The sequence below is a fragment of the Phyllostomus hastatus genome, unplaced genomic scaffold (genome assembly GCF_019186645.2).
Source record: "Phyllostomus hastatus isolate PE091 unplaced genomic scaffold, TTU_PhHast_1.1 phas_contig_17, whole genome shotgun sequence".
In the NCBI taxonomy this organism is placed as follows: Eukaryota; Metazoa; Chordata; class Mammalia; order Chiroptera; family Phyllostomidae; genus Phyllostomus; species Phyllostomus hastatus.
Genome location: NW_025333664.1, coordinates 23,936,274 through 23,958,864, shown reverse-complemented (window position 1 = coordinate 23,958,864; position 22,591 = coordinate 23,936,274). Strand labels below are relative to the sequence as shown.

Below are 22,591 nucleotides of genomic sequence, written 5' to 3'. Positions count from 1 at the left end.
TGTATTCCAGTAAAACTTTATTTACAAAAACATGTAGTAGGCCAGATTTGGCCCATGAGCTATATAACCTGCCAACCACTGACCGCCCTCGATGATACTCAGGAGATGACCTGGAGACTATGGTCCACTCTGCTCCTCTGTAAGATGGACACCTCTAGGGTCCAACAGTTTTACATGGGGCAGAAAAGGGCGCTGAGTGTGGGAGTTTCCGACTAAGCGGTAGATGCAGAGGCCAGAACAGGAGGGCCACACTGCAACAGGCTGAGCTTCCTTCTTCATAAGAAACACCACTGTTTTATTCCAGGTCAGACTCAACCCTCATATGCCTCTACACATAGTCCCTGTGCAGGCACTGTCCTTAATGGGCCCTTAGGAGCCCTTGTGCTGCGGCCTGACCACCAGCCCCTCCCTGGTGATGGCCCAGTTGTAGCTTTTAGGGGAGTCCAGAGCTTCTTCTATTCGAGCATCCAGGTTCTCTCGGGTGATGAAGTTTTTTGCTTCCTCCTATTGGGAGAAAGAAGGCCAGCTGAATGGGAGCCCCCGGCACACACCAGCCTGCTGAAGCCCGCTGGCCTTCAGCCCACTGACAGAGAGGCTCCAGCTCTCCCCTGGGAGGCACGCTTGCAGCCCAGGCTCTTTGAGTGCCCTGCTGGCCTTCCAGCAGCCCTGCCACATTCCTCTTTCTTAATCATCCACTGGACACCTCTTCCAGAACCACAGCATGCCAACTGTGACAACTTAGTGTCCTGCAGGGTGGCACAGTTCCCTCAATGTTACCTCTTAAACCCCTCCTCCCCTATTACTTAATTCAAACCTCATTCATTTTTGCTGGATCACTTCTGCCAACCTAGCCCACATAATTAACCCTTCAGTGACTTTACCACCCATTAGGTAAAATACAAACTCTGTGGATTGTGGGGGGTCCCTCCCTCAGACACCAGCTTACCACACTCACCAGCTACCTGAACACCTTACAATGTCAATGGTCAGTCACTTCCAGCTCTTTCCGCGTGTTGCACACTCTCCTGGCTCTCCTCTTCCAAACCCCCACCTGCTAGCTAACTCTCAAGACTGCTCTATCTGCCCGTAGCCAGTGCCCCACTTCCCCACTTCGCTGCACCCAAGGCTCCAGCGGCCTCCCAGGCTGAGCTCAGCTCTCAGCCTCCAGCCCCACCCCCTGAAAACGCGGCCCACCTGCAGCTGCAGCAGTTCTTGCTCCTTGAGCTGCACCCAGGCCTGTGTCTCTTGGGCCTTACGGGCCTTCTCCTCCTCCTGCCGCTGCTCCTGCTCCCGGGCCTCCTGTCGCAGCCTCTCTATCCTGGTAGGAGCAAGAGGCTGAGACTGAGCTGGCTAGGTTCCCCGCGAACCAGCCAGGTGTCCCTGTCCCACTCGGCTCACCGCAGCTCGTGCAGCCGCTGGTTCTCCGCCTGATTCCAGGCCATCAGGTTCTGGTGTTCAGTGGCGTCCTCTAGCGCCTTGCGTTCGGCCAGGACCCCGGTCCGGGCCTCCTTTATCTTCCTCCGCACCTCGGACACGAACTCCAGCCTGGGCAGAGATGCGCCCGAAGTCGACACCCTCCTGGGCCGCCCGCCCCAACACGCATTCCCGGCGGCCGCCTCCCCCTCCGCCACACACTCCCGCTCGCCACACACACCTGAGAGCGCGCACCGTTTCGCGGTACTGCCGGTAACGCTCCGTCAGCACGTAGAACTCCGTAGGATCCACCGCGGGCGGGGTCGCCACGCGCCCGACCTTTGACTTAGCCGGCGGGTCGTGACGGGTCTTGCGGCCCCGCGCGGGTAGCAGCAGCGGGGCTGGGGGCCGCACACCGAGGTAGTTCCACGCGCGCAGCATGACCGAGTCCGCCTCGCGTCCGGAGCGCCGCAGGGCATCACGGAGGCCCGGAAGCGGGCGCGGGGCACCATGGGACGTGGAGTCCCGGGTCTATCCTCACTCCACTCTGGTTCCCTGGAGCCGGCTCCCGGCGGCAGGGGAGCCTAGCCTGCCGGTGTCTGCCGCCGTGCCCTGTTCGCAGGCTCTGAATGCGCCCTCCCTGCGGAGCCCCGTCCTGCCCCTTGTCCCTTCCGCTTGCGGGCTGGGCCCGCGTCCCTCCAGACCCCGCGCGGGCAAGGGTCTCCGAGTAGTGGGAGAGGAAGAGGAAGGAGAGAATTTGATGCAGCAGCGCTGGGGATCTCTCATCTTTATTGGGCGGCAGGGCTCAGCGCTCGGGGTCCAGTCGATAGGGAAAGGAGACGGTCATTCCAGCAGAAACTCTGGTCACCTGGCTGCAGAGCTGTGGCTTGGCCCATAGTGACCGCCCCCCTCCCGACCCAGCTTCGCGGAGCAGGATGCGGCCGCCTGCGTATAGACTTGCTCCTACGCCTAGAGAACTCAGCTTGGGGGGGGGGCTCCACCTCCCAGGGCATGCGGCTACCCCTAAACAAGCCTGATACGTAAAAACCTGAGCTCATACGGATTTACATTAGGAAGTAAGGTTTTGGCTTATAGGAATCTACTACTTTCTCCTTTAGTTACTGGTGCACTTTAAAACATAATGTGCAAAATAGTAATACTCCATCTCCACACACCGGTATTCTGATATGCCTTTGGGGAGCTCTGCAATCACTGCCATTTCTAGTGCCCTGACGATGACCGCCTGGTCCTCCAGGCCTTGCTACCTGTCAGTATGAGATGGCATCGCTCACCTCTTTCCATTGGCAAGGGGACACACTGGCTTCTCTAGACAAGAAAGAAGGCTGGGAGACCCCCACTGCAGTCACTGTCTTATTTATGGAGGTTTTGCTAGTACAGTTATTTCCTGCTCCACTAGTGACTTCTAATCTTTAATTTAACGTAATTATCTTATAAATTGTCTAGAATTTGGGGAAATAGGAAGAATAGCAGGCGGCACCTTGCTTATGTGCAGCAAGGGCTGGGGGTGCTGCCCAGGGGGTGTCTCAGTGTTGTCTAATTCCTTCTTCCACCCACATAGCCCCCAGTCCTTAGCCTCCATGGTCCCTCTCACTCTACCTACCAGCAGTGTCTGCATCTACCAGGTGCTGCTTTCCACGGACGGTCCATGGGCCTGTGGTCCTTCCCTCCCAGGTACACCTTCCCCAGGATGGGGAATGGGGGAGCCAGGGCATCGCCATAGAGGCTACAGGCAATCTGGTCTGGGCTGCCTGCAGCAGTGCCCGGAAACCTTTCTCAGAAGGGAGAAGAGCCCTGGCCTGCATGGCTCAATTGGTTGGGCTTCTTCCCTCGAGGCAAAGGACTGCAGGTTTGATTCCCAGTGGGGGCACGTGCCAGGACCGTGAGCCCTGTCCCCAGTTGGGATGCATATGAGAGGCAACCCATCGATGTTTCTCACACTGATGTTTCTCTCCCTCTTTCCCTCTCCCTTCTCCTCTCTAAAAATAAATAAAATCTTGAAAAAGAAGGGAGCTGAGACTTTCTGCCCTCACTACCCCCGACCCAAGACTCAAGGTAGGAGAAGGAGCCCCAGCCAGCACCTTCTCCCTCCCACTCAGGTTAGGGGGACCCATCACCCACCTGAAGGCCTTGGGGCATGCTGGCAGTGCAGGGGTGAGCTGAAGGCTTGCTTTCCTCCAGGGCACCAGCCGTGGGCTCTCTTCAAGGATCCAGGGGTGGCAGCAGCAGGTGGCCTGTCCTGGGGGTGGCCATGGCAGGGCTGTTCCCATGGCCAGTGGGCAGCCTCAAGGAGTCTGGCACTTCCATGCACAATTCCCTGCACTTCCTCCAGGGTCCATTTGGACAACTGACACTTCAGGGGCAGCTTTAGTGTCTCCTAATGCCCTTCCCTCTTCTGCCACTGCTCCTCATCCCAAGACTACAGGGGCCCCGACCCTGAGGGCTCCTGGCCACTAGCCTCCTCCCAGAGCCTGAGAGCCTGGAGGTTATCAGTCAGCTGGGGGCCAACCCCAGTCAGTCAGGCCTACCCTCCTTTCTTGGGGGATTTCAAAAATGGGAGAAAGTTGGAGAGGGAAATGGGCCAATGCATGGTCAGGGAAAGAGGAGTTCTTCACAAGACCGGCAGCAATGTGGGGGCAACTGGGGGCACCTGGTGCTAGGGGACCAGAGTGGCAGGTCCTCTGCCACTTTCTGTAACTTACCATAACTCTTCCCGGGCAGGTGGGGATGTGAATGAATGTGTGGTGGTGACAGGGGCAAGTGCTTCTACCCCTTGTCCCCCCCCGCCACACACACACTAGGGGCAGCAGACACAGGTTTTGTTGGAGGAAGGAAAGTGGGCTTTTTTGGGCATGGTTCATGGGTGGAGGGTTTTGGGAGGAGGAAAGGGAACTACCCATCCAGCATGGAGGTCCATCCGAGTTCCAGTCCTTGGGGAGGGCAGCCTCCTCACTTACAGAGAATTGTGGCTTCTTGAGGTGGCTCCTCCAGGCAGCAGGGCGACCCCAGAGAATCCCAGGACTTACTGATCAGGTGGCTCCACCCCCTGCTCCAGGCCACAGACTCCAGTGATGTTTTCAGAGGGAAAGGGGAGCAGCTCACCACCCAGTCTCCTTCCCTTACCACTGCACGTTCCCAGTTATTTTCGGCCACTGAACCTGGGGTCACCAGACTGACACTCCCTCCCTACAGCTTCCCACTTTCCAGGCTGCCTCCTCAAGCTCCTGTCCTTAGGCCTAAAAAGCCCTTATAGCCTTTTCTGATCCAAAAAGGAAGTTGTGGCCCTGAGAGGAACAATGCCTGGGGACAATCTGAGTTCCACCCAGCTCTGAACTCCCTAGTGGAAAAGTGGTGGCCTGAGTGGGGAGCCCGGCAACCTGTTAAGAGGTCCAGAGAAGGCTGTGACCCCTCTTCCTAAAGGACTCTTTTTGTCCCCCTGCAAAATGGATTTGGGAGAACCAGTGTTCATCCACATACTTGAGGACCAAGGCTGGGTCGATTCAGGGGGCGGTAGGTTTGGGTGGGGCACACCTGCCCGCAGGTGGCCTCTCTAAGAAGGCCTATGAGAAGGGCCGGCTGAGGAGGCTGTGCAACACCTTGTTGGGCTATCAGCAGCAGGTGAGAGTAATTTTGCTTCTCAAGCTTCCAAGCCCTCCCCATCCTGTGCTCAGCCCAGGGCTATGCCTGGATTCAGGCACAGGCGCCCTGGGACACTCAAAATGTGCTCCTGCCTCTGTTTGCCAGCTCAGATTTCTATGCCAGCTATCAGCCTCTGGGGGGCAGAGGCCCGTTTACAGCGTCCACAGCCAGTCTTCACATCTGAGCCAAACAGCAAATGCAAGGGCCTGGACCAGGCTCGGCATCATGATGGCCAGTCACTGGGAGAGCAGGTGCATCAATCCTGTGACAAAGATGGGGGAGGGAATGGCACAGCAGGGATGAGGGACGGGCACCACAGCAGGTTACGGGCACCTGGAACTCAGCTGCCTGGGAAGGAGGGCACGCATGTGAATTTCCACATGATTTATTTAGCAGGGACCTGACGTGTGTTAAATTGTTTTGGAAAAAGCCAACTTTTTCCCCCCTGATGTATTGGTTAACCAAGTAATTTTTAGAAAAAACACTTGTGGTTTAGTGAAAATGATTCTTTGAGTTTAACAAGCAAGCTTAGTTCTGACTTGGGTTTACAGAATGTTTTATTCAAAGTCCCTCAGGTTCATTTTAAAAGGAATGGGGGTGCTTTGTTTTTTCTCTAATTTGTTTGTGGTTTTTCCTAAAAATCCAAACCAGACCAGCTAAACTTCCCAAGGGAAGCTCTGGGCCCCCTATTTTGGGAGACATACCTACTTCTCAGAAATGTCTGCTATGCCCTTCCAGACTATAAGCTCTGCAGTTCCTCCTCCTCTCTCTCAGGACGACACAGGAAGCCATTTGCTCACTACTGAGTTCCAGCTAACTCTGTACTGAGGACATCACTACAGCCCGGGAGCTGCTCGTAGTCAGTGGGGAAAACAGAGGTGCGGAGCTGAGCGCTCAGGTGCCCCTGGAGCACAGAGGGCCACAAGCCCACTAGCAGGTGGTCTGGGTGATGGCAGAACACGGGCTAGCTAGAGTTGTGGAAATGGCAGCAATGTCGCTCTGTGTTAAGGAACAAGATGAAGAATCAACACAGGAACTGCTAGTGGATCCAAGGACTGGAGCAAGGTAGGGGTGGGCATTAAAGGGGTGCAGAAAATGCTGGAGGGCTGCAGGAAAGGACGTGGGCTTTGGAAAGACTGCATGAAGCCCTGTGCGTTGGGAGCATGGGACAGGTGCCTGTGGGTCATCCCATCCACAGAGCAGGAGGCAAGATATGTGGACCTGGAGTTCAGGAGGGGCTCACGTCTGGAGAAGGTGGACCCACTGCATACAGACTGCAGGAATGCCTGACCTGTGACGAGGGAGACAGTGGAGGAGCAGCTATGGAGTGAGGCTCAGTGTACAGGCCACCTTGGCGAGAACAGGTAAGAAAGGAAATGAAGTGGGAAAGAGGAATGAGTACACTTTTTCAAGAAGTCTATCATAAACAGGTAAGAATTTAGCCCTGGGGGAAGTGTTTTTATTTTTAATTGGGAACTTGATCATTTGGTGGGGGAAGTGATGGAGACAGAAACCCCAGGAGAGTGCTAACTTATTGAAGTGAGGTCTCTGAGAGTGTGGCAGACCCCAGAGCGCTTGCTGGGCACTGGACACCACTCATTCCCTTTCAGAGAAATCCTTGCTGACTGGCTGAGGGTGGGCACTGAATGAAGCAATCACCTCTGCCCTTCCCACACAATCCTTTCCTTTTAGCCTAGACCAGTTCTTACTGGGTGTATGTCTCTTGAAACCATGCGAACCCTGCTTGAAGACGTCTGTTTATTAACCAAGTGTTATTTAAAATACTGGCCCAGCCACTGACCAAATCAGCATGGACTCCCGCAGAAAACCACCAGGCCTCAATGGCGTGCAGCTGCACTGTACCAGCCCTGGTGATAGGAGGTGGGCAGCCTGAGTAGGAGGGGAGGCAGTGCGTGTGGAGGGCTCTCCTGCATGTTTCCCTGTGGAGCTTGCTGACCCAAGCAAGGCCTACTCTCCTCCATCTGCCTCAACTTGGGTCACACACAGGCATCCAAAGTAGCCAGTGAAGAGCCAGGGTCTCCTCCTAATCATAGCACCTCTCATCAGAAACTCATCAAATGTTGTCTTTGCCTAATTTATCCATGCTTCTTTTAAAACTACTGAAATCTGCATTTATTGCCCCTTGGAGTTCCTTAGTTCGTACAGAGGGACCAGGTACCTCACCGATACACACACCCCTTGCAAGCTTCCAGAGGAGGTCTGTCGTGATGGTGTTCCTGCAGACCTCCTGAACACGTGGCACAAAACTTGGTCCCACCTTGGAGCCATTATGTCTTTGCGTGCTTGGACTCCAAGGCGCTCTGTAATGCGGCCCCACACCACCTTTCCTCCTTTCTCTCATCTGAATTACCAGCACCCCTGGGATCCAATTCAGGTCTCACTCCCTCTAAGAAGCACAGCAGTACTGCTATCTCAAATGTGCCTTCACAGGCCTGGCTAGGGTGCCACCTCTCACTCCTGGCAACCTGAGGAGGCTCAGGGCCTGCCCCTGCTCCCCAAGAAAGGCCCCGCAAGCCCCAAGTCTCCCTTAGCCCTGCACCGACAGCCATGGCAACAAGCTTGCTCTCTTGTTCCCATGACGAGCTGCTCATGAGCACAGCAGGCAGTGGACAGGCCCACCCTCCCAGCTGTGCTCCCAAAGACTCTTTACCAGCATTCCTTGTAGCTAGGTGTAGCCTTACGACTAGGTTTTGGCCAGTGGGATATGTGTAAAAATAGTAAGTGCAAAGTTTGCTTAATGTCCTTTAAAATGAAGTTGTTTGCTCTCCATGTTCTTCTTTGGTTCTCCATGGGAAAAGGCAGTGATCCAGCTCCAACCGTGAAGAAAAGAGTAACACCCTAAGAGACACTGGGATCATGAGATGGGACAATCCTGGGTTTCTGTTAGGTGAGGGATAAATGAACATCCACCTCAAATGAGGCACAGAAGTTAAGATGCTTTTGTCTAATAATCAGGCTCAAAATCAAGTTGGAATCTAAGACTCCCACCATCCAGGATCTGAGGCACTTGCACATAAGAGCCCTGGAAATGAGGACAGATATGAAAGGTAACTGAGGCTATTTAACACAGTAAATTGAGTAGAAAGACTCGTTCTGGACAGAATGACACAATCCAGATGGTTTTGTAGCAGAGCACCAGAAGGGTCGGACTGGCCTTAGCCCTGAGCCACCTTCTCTCTCCTCCATGCCCTAGGCCGTCTTCCCAGGGAGCCAGGTTGGCTGGGACCACCGCACCAAAGATGTGCTGGGAGGGGGGCAGGTGGGTCCTTGGCGACTAGCCAAGAGCTGGAGGGGCTGCACTTACTGGAAAGGAGGAGTTGTGAGGGCTGTGGCCTCTCTGCTGCCAGTTGAGACAGAACAGTAACAGCAGGGCCAGGAGTGGCCTAGGAGAGACCCAGCCCTGGTGTGGCTGCCCCACCCCGACAAAGGGAGAGACATTTCCTCCGGGAGGCAAAGCTTTTATTACCTGATAATCCCTAGTGTGGTGACAGAGATACCGCCCTGGTCCCTTACTCCCAGGGTGGATGTGAGTGGTGGGAGAAGGAGCTGGGTGAGGAGGGGAGGGAGGGACTATTTACAGAGCGGGGGAAGGAACAGTGGCCTGAAAGGGCACTGGGACAACCAGTTTCCTCAAGAGCTCCGAGAACTTTGTGCTTTTTTTCCTTAGTTGATGTCAAGCTACCTGGAAAGGGTTTTGTGTTTCTTCTTCAGGAAAAGATGTATAAACCACAGAACAATGCAGCCAATTTCCAGGCAGAGGATTTCACGATATCAATCCAAACATCACACTATTTAATTCCCCAATAAAACATTGGAAAAAGGACTATCAGTGCTAACACATTTACATATAAAATCTCCACCTAATAAGTAATAGAAGCCTATGTACCAATTTCTAAAACAGTTATAAGATATATACACAATTTGGGGTATATTAACAAAACAGAATATTACAAAATATTAAAGGCAATTCTCCTGTCCATGGGTCTCATCACCTCTTACTTGAAATTGGCATAATCTGAAAATGCGTCAATATATTCCTGCACCACCTTGTAGCAGAACTCATACTGTTCCTGGAGAGTGAAAGGAGGGGGAAAAGCCAGGGTTACTGAAGAGAACAACATACATGCAGTTTCTGCCAGGGTTCTGCCAGCCTCCCTCTTCTGGGTGAAATCAGCTAACCCTCTACTGATGGAGGCGACCAGAGAGCAGGTCAGATGTACGAGCCGGCTTGGCAGAGCGGGAGGGGAGATGCTCTGTGTGGCCCACACCTCACTATGGCTGTTAGGCTCAAGGCACCTCATTAATTCCTAAACAAAATTTGCTTTTCTTTCCCCTTCGGAACGTTCTAGCTCCACAGGATTGAGAAACCCTTTTGGATGTCTGTCCCCATCCTCAGTGGATACTGTCAGGAGCCAGACTTCTTAACCGGAAGCCTGAGCATAAGAGGACGCATTCCTGAGTCTTCCCTGCCTCAGAACGCATGGAGAAGTGTAGACAAACCCATGGGCACCCTGCACCCTGTTATAGCCTTTCCAGAGGCCACAAGGCCCAACATGATCTGAGGGCTCCCTGCCCTGGCCAGGCAGGGGGTGCGCCAGTAAGAGAGTGACTAGTGACAGGGCTACCCTCCCACTGCTTTCACTGCCTCTCAAGGCTTGTTCTGCCTGGGGCATCCTGGGGAAGGGTGGGTCTGCACTTACACAGGCTTCTGACAACCAGACTGGGCCCCTGGGAAGAGCCTCCCCCCTGAAATAGCCCTGACAAAGGCTACAGATGGTGCAGTGGTGTGGACAACAGTGGGCAGCATACCAGTGTCTGGACCATGTGTGGCCTCTGCAGCCGCAGGCTCTTGACGGTCTGGAAGACATCCAGAATCCCCTCCGCTTTCACCCGTTCCAGGACTGTGCTCAGGGCACAGAAGGTCCCCGTCCGTCCTGCCCCCGCACTGTAATAAAGGAGACACCCTCAACACACCAGCCCTCTGTGCTGATGAGGCAAGCTGACAATGGCAATGAGCGGATAATGGCTGAGGTTGGTGCTGGAGGCCCAACTGCTCCTCACCACATTAAGCCCCTTGCTCACACAGCTCTGGAGAGGCAGGCGCACCCCTGCTTCCCTTCCTGCATGGCCCACGTTTCCTGGTGAGGGTCTAGCCCTTGGGATACTGAAGAACGTCAAACCCTGACCCAAGCACTGAGCCTTTGCTGTCTGCCTACAAACATGCCTGGGTCACCCTGACCTGCTGCTCACTCATTAGAGTTCTAGTCCTCTGCTGACCCTGACAAACCCTGCCCCTCTGCACTGGTGTGTGTGTGTGCTGGTTCTTTCCTATGCCTCTCATTTTCTTCCTAAACGGATTCTCAACATTAAACGGGGACAGTGTCATGGCATCAGTTGATCACTCACCACACTCTACTGCCTGCCTGCAGTGTGGGACTCTGGTGGGTAGCAGGAACCCCAGAGAATAAAGTATGCAGCATGGGAAGGAGAAGGAGAAACAGGAGTTCCAGGTAGGGTAGGGAGGACTGCTCTTGTGAGCAGGCTGGTGAGGGAAGGCTCTCTGCCACATGAGTGGAGCCTGGAGGAAGGTGCCCAGGCTGGATGGCCGTCTGGAAAACGGGCATCTTGGGCACAAGGCAGGAGAGTGCTGGGGTGCAGTCAGAGCCCTCAGGGAGAATGCCAGTCCCCTGCCTGGCCTGGGCAAGGAGACCTCAGGTCGTTTTGGGCCTTATAAACTGTTGTTAGATGATAAGTGAAGGAGTGTTGTGGTCTTGCTCAACTTTTAAAATGCTATCTCAGGCTTCTGTGTTGAGAACAGAGTGTAAGGGTGGACAAGGGAGAAGCAGTGAGGCTCTTATAATTACTGGGAAAAGGGGAAGATGGCTTGCACAGAGGAGTAGTGGTGGAGGGAGTGAGAAACACTTGATTCTGAAATTATTTTGCATGTAGAGCAAAGCAGAGTTTTAGATGTGCATGGGTGAGGAAAAAAGAGAACAGGATGGCCCCAAGGCATCTCGCCTGAGTCAGGGGGTGACTGAAATGCTGCTTACTGATTTGGGGAAGATTGTGGAGACAGCAGGCTTGGAAAGGTCAGGAGTTCTGATTGAAACCCTTTAAAATGAAATGCTCGCGTGGAAATGCTGAGTAGGTAACTAGATATGTAAACATGGAGTTTAGGGGAGAGGCTGACTGGCCATACAGATGTGGGTGTTGGTATCAATGCCAGGAGACTTAGATTGGCTCACTGAGGGGAGTGACTGTTAGTTGACATAGAAGGGGTCTATGAGCTGGGCTCTGGACCACAGATGGAGAGGAACCAGAGAAGGAGACAGAAGAACAGCCAGCAATGATAAAAACCAAGAGAGAAGCTATGCTAAAAGCATTCCCCAGAGATGTGAGTGATCGACTGTCTAATACTGATGAAGGTTAAGAGTAACGAGAATGGGAAGTGATCACTGGACTCAGCAATGTGAAGGTGACAGGTGGCCCTCACAGGGGCAGGTGTAATAGAGAAAGTGGGTTTAACTGGAATGGTATCGAGACAGGTACTGGAGAGGTAGTATGAACAATCTTTTGAGAAGCTTTATTATTAAGGAAAATAGAGAAATAGCTGGAGAGGAATCGGAGGCAAGAGTTTATTTATTTTTAAATATTAAGATGGAAGAAACTATAGCACATTTACATGAAGATGTTAGTTAATCAGGTAGTTATCATGTAGGACAGAGAAGTCCTTGAGGAGATAAAACTGGAGGGACAGAGCTGGTAACCAAGTGAAGGGTGGGGTGCAGACAGGATCTAGTGTGGCTCCCAAGATCCCTGCCTCCTGGAGTTCATGCCCTTGTATTATCCCCCCCGAGTGTGGGAGGGACCCATGATGTGCTTCTACCCAAAAGAATTAAGCAAGGGTGATAGCATGTATGCAATTATACATATGTGATTATGTAACTTGAGATCATAAGCCTGTCTGGCAAGGAGATGTTCTTTCGTTTGCTGGCTTAGAGGCAAGCAAGCTTACCAGGAAGGTCACATGGCAAGAAACTTCAAACAAGAGGCCCTCAATCCAACAGCCTACAAGGAACTTGAGTGCTACCAACAACCAAGTGAGCTGGGAGGTGGACCCTTTTGAGCCTCAGGTGGGCCCACAGCCCTGGTCAGCACCTTGAATGCAGTCTTGTGAGACCCTGAAGTACAAGACTCAGCTGGGAAATGCTCAGACTCCTGAGCAAAGAGACTGTGATATGAATGTGTGTTGTTTCCAGATGCTCAGTTTGTGGTAAATATCACCCAACAATAGATGAGGAATGCAGCTGGCTTCAGAGAGGTCAGCCAACTCATCCACTGACCATAAAGGCTGCAGGGTCCACAGTACCAGTACAGACAGATGGGAGCTATGGTGGTGGGAGTATGTGGAAGTTCTCTCTGATTGCTTCTCTTGTGTTAGTCAAATAGAAAACACAGTCAGCTCTTAAAAATGAGGATGGGCGAGGTGTTGGAGGTTTGAGGTTTGAAAGAAGGGAGGAAATAATCATCTAGGAAAAAGGCTGGCAAGTTAGAAAACATCTAAGGTTTTGCTGAGAAGAGACAAAATCAAATTGTAACTGGGCAATCGTAACTCCTTGTGTGCTGAGCAGCAGCAATGTGAGATGAGGAGGGCACCGCTCGGTCTCAGTGCTACCACTGGGGCTGAGGGAAGCCATGTCTAATCCATAACACGTGAGCATCGTTATGTTCCAATAAAACTGGAATTTCATGTCATTTTCATGTCATGAAATATTCTTCTTTTGATTTTTTTTAAAAAACATTCAAAAATATAAAAATAGTGTTGGCTGGTGTGGCTCAGTTGGTTGGGCGTCATCCCGCAAAGCAAAAGGTCATCGGCTTGATTCCCAGTCAGGCACATGCCTGGGTGGCTGGCCAGTCCCCAGCTGGGGTGCATGCGAGAAGCAACCTGTTGATGTTTCTCCTACACATCGATGTATCTCTTCCTCTGTTTCTCCCTCCCTTACCCCTCTCTCTAAAAGTAAATAAATAAATAAAATCTTTAGAAAAAGAAGTTCTTAGCTCGCAGTCTCACATAAAACCAGGTGGCAGGCTGGACTGGGAGCTGGGCCTTACTTGGCCTAGCTCTGGTCTAGGAGGCTGGGAGATGCAGAAGGACTGCAAGGCAGCACTAAGGGCCAACCGTGAGGTCAAGGGTCAGAAACATAACAGGAGACCCCATAACACAGTGCCTTTCTTCAGCCATGTTTAGCCACGTGGTACAAGCACAGGGTAGCTGGAGAATCTGAGATGTCCTGAGAGAGGGTGACCAAGGGTAAAGTGTGGACATGAAGTGTTTAGGCCACAGGAACCCTTTCATTTTGGCGATCCAATGGGCAAGAGCCACGTTTCACTGCTTTCACTCTCATCTCTCATCTCACTAGTAAGGTCTAGCACCCTTTTCATGTTTATATGCATTAGTATTAGTTAATATACTTGGCCTCTTTTTCTTCTTCTTCACTTTTTAAAATGATTTATTTTTATATAGACAATTAATTAGCATAGTTCAAATTTCAAGAAGGTCTCGAACAGTGACAACTCTCCTCCCTACTCCATCTCTCTGCCCTTCACTCTCCCCTTGTGCACAAGCGGTGCCATCAGGTCCCGTGTGTCCTTGCAGAGATGTCTTACGCACATACCAACATAAACATACACATGTCCCTTCCTTGTGTCCCGTGGCTTTTCTCACCAAACACTAAATCTGGAGGATTATTCCATACCAGTCTCATACTCAAAGTATGAGCATAAGAGAGTCCTGAAACCAGTCCCTATTAATGTGTGTTTATATTACTTATAATCTGTTACTACTAGAAGCAATGCTTCAATCCTTGTAATTATTTCATTTTGGCCACTCGAGGAACTTTTAATGGATATAATCCTAGAAGTTCCTTTGCTATGTGTTTGATTTATAAAACTAATTTATAGGAATTTTTAATATTCTTGCTTCCCCTTTAAAAGGGTTATTTTTTCCTAGTTGTAAAAGCAACACAAACTCATGATAAATATTTTTTTCTAAAATACAACAGCGAATAACGTGCTCCAAAGAAAATTTGCCTTTCCCCCCACCAGCGAAACCCCTTACCGTCTATATCCTGTCAGTGACACTGGCCATTACCAGAGGCCCTGTCTCAAACCTAGGAGACACTCCTGACTCGTCTTTTCTTTCACAACTGTATTCTTAGTCTTTTCCATTCTTCTTCAAACTGTCTTCAACACTTGCTCTTTTCTCTTTCCCGTGTTGTATAAGGAGGCCAGGTTCCCCCATACATAATGTGTTAAGTAAGCACACACCAGGATGCTCTCTTATCATCTGGCCCTGTCCTGGTCATCAAACTTGATTGCCATGTACCCACCAACAACTGCTCTTGCCCGCCTTTTCCTCACTGTCTGACACATGCTCACCATCGCCTCCAACCCACCCTCTCCTCATCACTTCCTCTCTCCCCCCTCAGGGCCAGAGTGAGCAGTACCTGCAGTGCACGGTGATGGGGTGGTTCCCTGACTGCTGCTGCTGCTTCTGCACAGCTGCGATGATGTTGATCATGCCCTTTCCATCGCTGGGAATGCCCACTTCAGGCCAGCCATGGAAGTGGAACTGCCGGATCTGCCTGCTCTTGTTCTCCTTTGGAGGAAGGGCCATCAGAGAGGGAGGGGCACCCAGGTTTTCCCAGTGGGAGAAGCCTCACCCAACAGCTGTCTTACCCTGGTGTTGGTGACCAGGAGGTCTCTGACGGTGTAGCTCTCACATTCCTCCTCCTTCTTCAGCTCCACTGTGATATCTCCATAGGACACCAGTCCATCCGAGGGCCAGTACTGGGCACACTTCTCCTGGAGGTACAAACGGGAGAGTGGAAGGGACTCCGAATACCATGTGTGGAAAAGACAGGGCTGCCCCATGAGCTGCCTGCTCCCTCCTGCCTGACATACTTCATCCCCAAGGTACTGCGAACTCACAGGGTTATAACATTACTTAAGATCACTCCAATTAACTTCTGATCCTGAAGAGAGCATCTATACTTAACAACTTATTTCCACTACCAGAGGTAATCACTTAACCAGTTGGTGTTACTTACGGTGCAACACTGACAGGGTCTCTGAAGAACTCAGACCATCGCCTCACAACCGCATCCAACACAGTGGCAGGATGGAGGGAGAGGCGGAGTGAATATCTTTGTTCCAATTCTCCCCACTTTTTTTTTTGCTCCCTTGGAGTGTCCTCACATTTTATAGCTGCTTACATGTCAGAATGCTAACCCAGAAAAACTGACACCAATTACATCACCCCTGCCCAGCCATGGTGCTTCACCACAGCCTAGTCCACAGTATCGCCCCATTCTTTTCCCCTTTATCTCTTCAATCTGCAATGGTACCTCAAAGTTGCTAGCACTTGTATTTCTGTCCTTGCTAGTGAGCAGAAGAAGATGGTTTACTGTCTGTCTTTGTGTTTATGTGGCTCGGTTCCCTCTTCTGCTTCCTGTGGGCAGAGGCTGCCTCTCTTCATCTCTGAATTCCCAGGACCTTTCAAAATGCCTGCCTACTACAGGGGTCCAGCAGTTCAGTAACTACTTGGTAAATGAATTTGTTCAAGGTCTGTAGACAAGCCAGGATATAAATACATAAATAAAACAAAATACTGTTCATTTCTTTAGAACATTGTGGGGAAGATCTTAGATATTTCATTACTGACAATTTTTAAATCCTCAACCACAAATGTACCCTATGTCCATTATAAAAGATTTGTGAAAATTAAGTAGAAAAATAAAAATCACCACTGAAAGTCCATTTTAATAAACTTTCTTGCTTTTCATATGTATGATCATTGATTACCCCCTTTAACACATAATATTGAGCTCATTTTAAGACACAGGATTATTACAGAGGTGGATCAAGGAAATGCCATAGGCCAGTGCTTTTCTATGAGAGCCTACTAAGAGCTCTCAGTTGTTTTGGGAGTTAGGGCTCTGGGCTCTCTCTTCAACCAGAACAGTTAAAAATAATTCTAATTAAGGATCACCTTAAAGAGAGTATATTGGTTTTTAGGGCATTGGTCAGTAGAATGAGTTTTTCTTTCACAGTCCCTCCCAATGCTGCCTTTACATAGTTATCAGTCAGGACTGAAGACTAGGGATTTCAAACCATTAAAACTGTTAAGGTCCAAATGGGGTTGAAAGCAACGGAGTGTATAAGCTAGAATTACACAGTAACAACAACAACAACAACAACAACAAAACCCCCCAAAAAACAGCAGACCACTGAACAACACGGATTTGAACTATAGGGGTCCAGTAATAACAGGGATTATTTTTATTAAGTATATAGTCAATCCTCTGTATCCCCAGGTTTCACATCTGTGAATTCAACCAACCACAAATTGAAAACAGTGTTTAATCTGTTGTTGGGAATCTGTGGGGATTCCCAGAACCAATCCCCTGCAGACAGCATGAGATGACTGAAGTGTCTGGGGAGTCAAAAGTTATATATGAACTTTCAACTGTGAGGGGGGATCAGCACCCCAACCCTTGTGTTCAAGGGTCAACTGCACTATGGGTCTCATACCTAACACCTTTCAGATATTTTAGATCTTAGTTTAGGCAAAGGGGCAAATAGGAAAAAAAAAAAAGGCAGATTGGAAGGGGACCAGGGATGTAGAGTTGGGGAACTATCAGGAGAATCTCCTCTTAAAACTGGACAGGGAGTTAGTTGGTTATCTGTGAAAGCAAATGGGAGACCTGCTCTGGCCAATTAATAGGGACAACTACCACGGTGGTTACATACAATCAAAACAAACAAGAGGTTAGGTCAGCGCTGTGGAGTGAATTTCAAGGTGACACAGCTATTGCAGGGAAGCAGGCAGGTATGGTGTGCTGAGAGGAAACAAGCCTGGTAAACTTACAGGGTTAGAATTTAAAGGATGATAAAGTAAAGAAAAGTCACGTTAAGACGATTACAGATGTTGAGTAATGGCAGGAACTGATTACCTTACTCAGCCAGGTGAAAGCTACAAGATTTAATTTAGCCCTCCATGTGGGCAGAATAACACAAACAAGGCAGCAGGCTGGACTTAAAGGGAAGGATGGAGAGAAACTGTACTCAAGAGGCGCCTCTTGTGGCTGTGAGGTGAGAGGTGTCAGAAAGCTGTAGCTGAAGTAGCACTATTTTAGAAGGCCAAGTTAAGCTGTTGAAAGGCAAGGTTTTAGAGGATAGGGCACATACTTTAGAATATTCAAAAGGAACAACTCCTTTTGGTCCTGTAGTGTAGAGATCTATAGGGAATGACTCTCCTCTAGGCTGAAGGGCAGAGGCCCCAGCTCCACCTTTCCTTAGGAGGCAGAAGATGGGGCTGAGGAATTCAGAGCAGGGGCCAGCAGCTGCTATACCCACCATGGCCCAGGGCTAAAAATGCCTTAGGCTCCTGCTGAGGATGGAGAGCCCTGCTCACCTGGGAGGTGGGAGGAGAGTATGCACAAAGCTAGGCTTGAGGGGAGAGAGGGTGAAATGCATTCAGGAAAGAAGTAAGAGTGTGTGAACTGTCTGGGAACCGAATGGAAGCTCAGACCACACTACTCTTCCAGTCCTGACAGAAGCCACTGATTGCACAGATACCAACTGGCTGGGCAATACTGCCTGCAAATGGTTCTTTGGGTACATTTCCAAAGAGAAAGTCCCAACATACCTTCTTAGCCACCCCACCCCACTTTTCATGTGGTCTCTGACTCCTAGAGCCCAGGACCTTTTTGAGCTCACCTGGCCTCTCTCCTCCAGTTCTGTCAGCATCACGATGGAGCAGGATTTCCACTCCCAGATCATCCGCCAGAAGTCCTCAATTGTGTGGAGAAGAGGGCCCTGGCTGGCGATGTAGGAGTCCTTCTGCCTATAGCCCTGTACAGGCCAGGTTCAATGGTAGGAGTGAGCTGGTTTAATCGGGGAGGAGCTAGTGAAGAGGCTACTAGGAAGGGATGGGGGCTGCCTGGAGGAAAACTCATCCCAGGCAGAGCACCATTTTAGCCAAGGACCAAACTTTGATCAGCTGCTCTTTCTATGAGGGTGAGGGAAGGGAGGATGAAATTGAGATGAAGAGAGCAGGAATGGGAAAGATCAGAGTCTTCAGCCTTTGGCTGTGGTTTGTATTGCAAACTTCTTCCAGTGACTGATTACCCTGGTGTGTACCTCTGCTTCCCATCACCTTCTGCTCTCTGGGACCTGACAGATCTAGGGTAGGGATCAGTTCTGAAATGATGACTAACTCAAGGATAACTCTCCCAGAACTTGTGGGGCGGGGGGACTGCAAGACCCAGATGAATCTCCATGGCACGTTGGGGGATTCGAAGATAAAGACAGCACTTACGTCAATGAAGGATGCATTCACATAGTCTGTGTTCTCCTCTCCCCTCTTAACTGGAATGATCACTCTGTTGAATTCATCTGCAGGAATGACAGCAGCTTGTGGTTCACCAATACCACTTGTCTTCTCCCTCTCCTTCCATCTGTCCTCCCTACCCCAGGCCCTGGGCAGGTGTAATCCCAGCTGGGCAGTAACATGCCTGTTCCTAGCTCAGGAGGCAGAATCCTTTTGGCCTTCATGCTTTTATTTTCAGAAGCCATTAAAGAACTGAGGGTAACAAGTGGCAATGCTGTAATTTTTGTCTCTAAGCTGATCATTAACTAGGACCTGAGAAGTGGAAAAGGGGGAGGGAAAGGCCGGGGGGTGGGGGAGGATGAGGCACTAAGGCTTTGGGGGTGGGAAGAGGACTCTTACATGGAATGATCTGTAAAACCCGGTTCTTCTTCATGTTGGCTGGAAGGTTTCCAGTCCGCATCTTGTCATTCTGGATTTTGATCGATGTTAATTTCTGAATTGGGAAGGGAAGGGGAAACAAAACTTGGTAAGATTATGCCTGTCACTAAACCTGCATCTCCAAGCCACTCTGGCTGCATACAACACCTCACCAGAACCCTAACATTCATTTCCATATGTCCTTGTTGGAACACTTTCTTCCGTCTTTAAACTCAGTGAACAAGCCAAAAGAGTATTTGAGAAACTGTCTTCCAGACTTCGGTGGACCCTTCTGGGATTCCCTTGGGCTGGAACTTCACGATCCTGGAGCAAGGATCCTAGTTTCACCCTGCTGTTCCACTCCCAGAGGCTGTCACAGACTCTTTAGAAAACTTTCAAATGAACACCACCCTCCCTCCCATCCCAATTCTAAAGTCCCTTCTTGATCCTTGCTACTCAAAGTGTAGCTCATAAACCAGCAGCATCAGCCTCACTTGGTTAGAAATGCAGAACCTTAGGCCCTAACTCAGACCAGCTGAATTAGAACCTTCATCTTAACAGGATCTGGGGGCAATTTGGGTTTCATTATAGTTTGAGAAGGATAGCTTTAAGGGATGTGGTCTTCCCCACCCCAACCCAGAATCTCTTGCTGCTGGAGCACTTTGATTGAGGAGTGTGAAATACTCCCTAGTTGTGTTGAGAACCATCATCTAATGGCAGACAGCAGGGGTCAGCAATCTAGAGTCCACAGGCCCTATCTGGCCTGCTGCCTTTAAAAGCTTTACGGAAACACAGCCTCGCTCATGTTTCCTAGTGTTTATGGCTGCTTTTGTGCCACAACAGCAGTGTTAAGTAGTTGTGACATAGATTGCATGGCCCACAAAACTTAAAGTATTTACTAATTGGCCCTTAACAGAACATGATTGCTCTTTTGTATATTCTAATTGCCAGTGGTAAGGGCGAGGGAGGCTGGGGGACTTAAGAAAAATACCACTGCCAGTTTCCCCCCCAACACAACTCAAGTGATCCCAACGTGCAGGATGGGTTAAGAGTGACCAGGGTATGAGTAAAGGGCCAGGGAACCAGCTCCTTATCTACCCATGGACCTCACAAGGGGTTTCACCATTTGTTGGTAAATCCTCAAGACGCCAGGCATCCCATACTTCCCAGATCACATGGATCCTTCAGTTTGAAAAGGTGGTTCAGCTCTAACTCACCTTAAACTCCTCCTCTAATCCATTGTTGCTGGTCCCTGGAATTTTGTTATAAATTTTCTGAAGATGTGTTTCTAAAGAAGTCACTTCCAGTTCTGTATCTCCATAGAGATAATGCTCCAGAAGGGCTTGGTATATGAAGACGTACTGCATCTGAAAGCGGATGGTGCCTGAGTTCCCAATTACACACAACTGTCCCTGTGGGAGCAGACCACCCCCTCCCACCCCCATTTCCCTCTAGTTTACTTTTCCTTTGATCCTAGCAGGGATAAAACTCTCATTGTCCCAATTCGGTGACCTTAAAATTCATGAGTCTCCCTGGGGATGCTTAACTTGGGAGGGAGGGTCCTACTCTGGCACCCTTCTGGAACGGAAGCCTGGAGAGAAGAACAAATCCCACTCCTGCTCATTCTAACAGTGTAGGCTGTCAGAATCTGGTGACACACAAAACCTGTGCCAACCTGTCTCCCAGAGCTATACCCTTTGAAGCTCATGCCCTAACCAGAGAGATGATCTCATGTGCTGCTCCCGGACAGAGCTGAGCTGCTTCACCACCCTGTAGGCACTGGTTCTCTCCCTGCCTGCCCAATCCCCCTACGTACATTGTTCTCTGTGCTCCATGTCTCTTTTAATACATATTTTATCAGGGCCCTTCACTATATTGTTTGATGACCATTTACAATGACATGGGAGGCTAAGTAATCCATGAGGCGGCAAACGTTTTGGTCCTGGAATGTCCCCACCTTGCTTCGCCTGCAAATCACTCACATCTGTTTGCACCATCTGGCAGCGCTGTGCCCGGATCCGGCTCACAAAGCCATACACATCCACCTTCCGCTCTGTATGCATCATGTCCAGCATGGCATCAATGACGACAAAGGTACCTGTCCGCCCTACACCCGCACTGTAGCCAGAAAGCAGGGGTGTTACAGGGATGCCCAACGTGCCTTGTGGGAGCACACAAGGAGGGGGCTGCACAGGTCAGGCTCCTTCCTCAGGCCTCTAAATTCTACGTCTGAATGGGACTGAGCTGGGACTCTCAGGGAACCAAGAAACCCCACTGTACCCTGAACTCCTTACCTTTAGCTATCAGGATTAGAGGTACTTTGACACTCAGAAAGACTTGAGGGCTCCCAGTACACAAGGCAGCACTCAACCTAGTTTCTTGGCTTCATAGCAGTGGCCCCCCCATCCCCAATACTAGAGGACTGCCTTTCTCTCTTAAGTGATCTCCACCTAGCACCAGAGAGATAGATGTCTCTCTGGCTGCTGCCCCAGGGACCCCAACAGCTCATCTGCTTTATGCCAGCCTCCTTAGCCAAGGCCTGTGCTTTCCCCTACTCTGGCCATGGGAACAGGTGCTGGTATGAATGGGAAGCCAAGGATGGTGCCACACTGACCTGCAATGGACCACGATAGCCCCTGCATACTGAGGGTTACAGGCCTTCACCTTCTTGAGGAACTTGAGCATGCCAATCGGGGTGAAAGGCACCCCAAAGTCTGGCCAGCTGGTAAAGTGGAACTGAGTGATGAGGCGTTGTGGCTTTCTGTTGGTCATGTCTCCCACCTGTGAAGTGAGGAAATCCTATGTGTTGGCCCTGAAACCCTGGGACGGGTGGGGCAGCCCCAGTGGAGGGAGAGTGAGGCTTAGGGGCCAGGGCCAGCTGTGGCTGTCAGTGACAATGGGCAAGTGATAGCATACCCAAGAGAGATTTAATGATGAACAGAGAATCTTCCCTGGGACCCCACTGGGTAGGCTATTACTATTATTCTCAGCCTACTGATATGGAATGTGAAACTCAGAAAAGTTAAATGACCTGGTCAAGGTCCCAGAACTAGTAAATGTCAAGATTGGAACTAAAATGCAGGTCTCCTGACTCTTGGTAAGCCCCCTTTTCACAGCAGCACACTGTCCCCCGCTGAAGTCGACCTCTGTTTAGGCCACCAGGATCATTCTGGAGGGCGGGAGCAGGGCCTGTCACATTCTTGATGTCAGGAGTCTTTGGAGTAGGAAAGGAAAAGTGAGTGCAGAACCCAGAAGACTGCACCACCTTGATGGTAAAACTCCGTCTCAATAATGTTTGCCAGTCATGAAGATGTTCCTTCCTTAGCTTTGACAAAGAAGTTCCCAGAGAGCCCAGATTTCTGGTTTCAGAGTCCAAACACAACACAAAATCAGTTTTCCTGACCACCCTGAGTAAGAGGGGGGATAACACAGCCTATTTTGCCCTCTTAATGGTCAGCAGATCCTAAGCAAAAACTGAGAAAGGAGGTAGGAGACAGTACCTGCTGAATGCAGAACTTGCGCACTGTGTAGTCCACCAGGACGGTCACATCCTCCACTGACACACGGATATTCCCATAGGTCCAGCAGCCTTGGTCTGGCCAGTACTGAGCACATTTACACTGGAAAGGAACAGACATGCATCCCCTGACCTCAGACCTCCCGTCCCTGGCAGATGTAAAGGGCCTG

The 22,591-nt window shown here is 50.5% G+C and overlaps 2 protein-coding genes across 4 annotated transcripts in view; both read right to left on the bottom strand.

The window, feature by feature from the left end:
* MRPS26 (mitochondrial ribosomal protein S26) lies at window positions 1-1,889 on the bottom strand. The gene is made up of 4 exons (XM_045832986.1): window positions 1,655-1,889; window positions 1,399-1,545; window positions 1,195-1,318; window positions 1-504 (listed from the first exon to the last, which is right to left on the bottom strand). Exons 1-4 carry the CDS (start codon window positions 1,852-1,854, stop codon window positions 370-372), a joined length of 606 nt encoding a protein of 201 aa, XP_045688942.1. The 5' UTR covers window positions 1,855-1,889; the 3' UTR covers window positions 1-369.
* Window positions 1,890-8,852: 6,963 nt separating this feature from the next.
* PTPRA (protein tyrosine phosphatase receptor type A) overlaps window positions 8,853-22,591 on the bottom strand; it is a 142,266-nt gene continuing 128,527 nt past the window's right edge. For all 3 annotated transcript variants that reach the window (XM_045833085.1, XM_045833087.1, XM_045833088.1), the window contains 11 exons: window positions 22,405-22,524; window positions 21,519-21,685; window positions 20,887-21,022; window positions 20,122-20,271; window positions 18,887-18,980; window positions 18,476-18,552; window positions 17,875-18,009; window positions 14,833-14,958; window positions 14,601-14,752; window positions 9,901-10,036; window positions 8,853-9,161 (listed from right to left, as the gene is read on the bottom strand). In XM_045833085.1, the coding sequence (XP_045689041.1) occupies window positions 9,087-9,161; window positions 9,901-10,036; window positions 14,601-14,752; window positions 14,833-14,958; window positions 17,875-18,009; window positions 18,476-18,552; window positions 18,887-18,980; window positions 20,122-20,271; window positions 20,887-21,022; window positions 21,519-21,685; window positions 22,405-22,524 (1,368 nt within the window). In that variant the 3' untranslated portion in view covers window positions 8,853-9,086. The remainder of the gene's footprint in view (window positions 9,162-9,900; window positions 10,037-14,600; window positions 14,753-14,832; window positions 14,959-17,874; window positions 18,010-18,475; window positions 18,553-18,886; window positions 18,981-20,121; window positions 20,272-20,886; window positions 21,023-21,518; window positions 21,686-22,404; window positions 22,525-22,591) is intronic.

Bases quoted from the DNA above. Each gene is read 5' to 3' on its own strand.
- MRPS26 (XM_045832986.1), bottom strand. From the start codon at position 1,854: ATGCTGCGCGCGTGGAACTACCTCGGTGTGCGGCCCCCAGCCCCGCTG. The intron at 1,546-1,654 runs GTGTGTGTGGCG...ATCTCTGCCCAG, and splicing joins GAAACGGTGCGCGCTCTCAG to GCTGGAGTTCGTGTCCGAGG. The intron at 505-1,194 runs GTGGGCCGCGTT...TTCTCCCAATAG, and splicing joins AAGAACTGCTGCAGCTGCAG to GAGGAAGCAAAAAACTTCAT.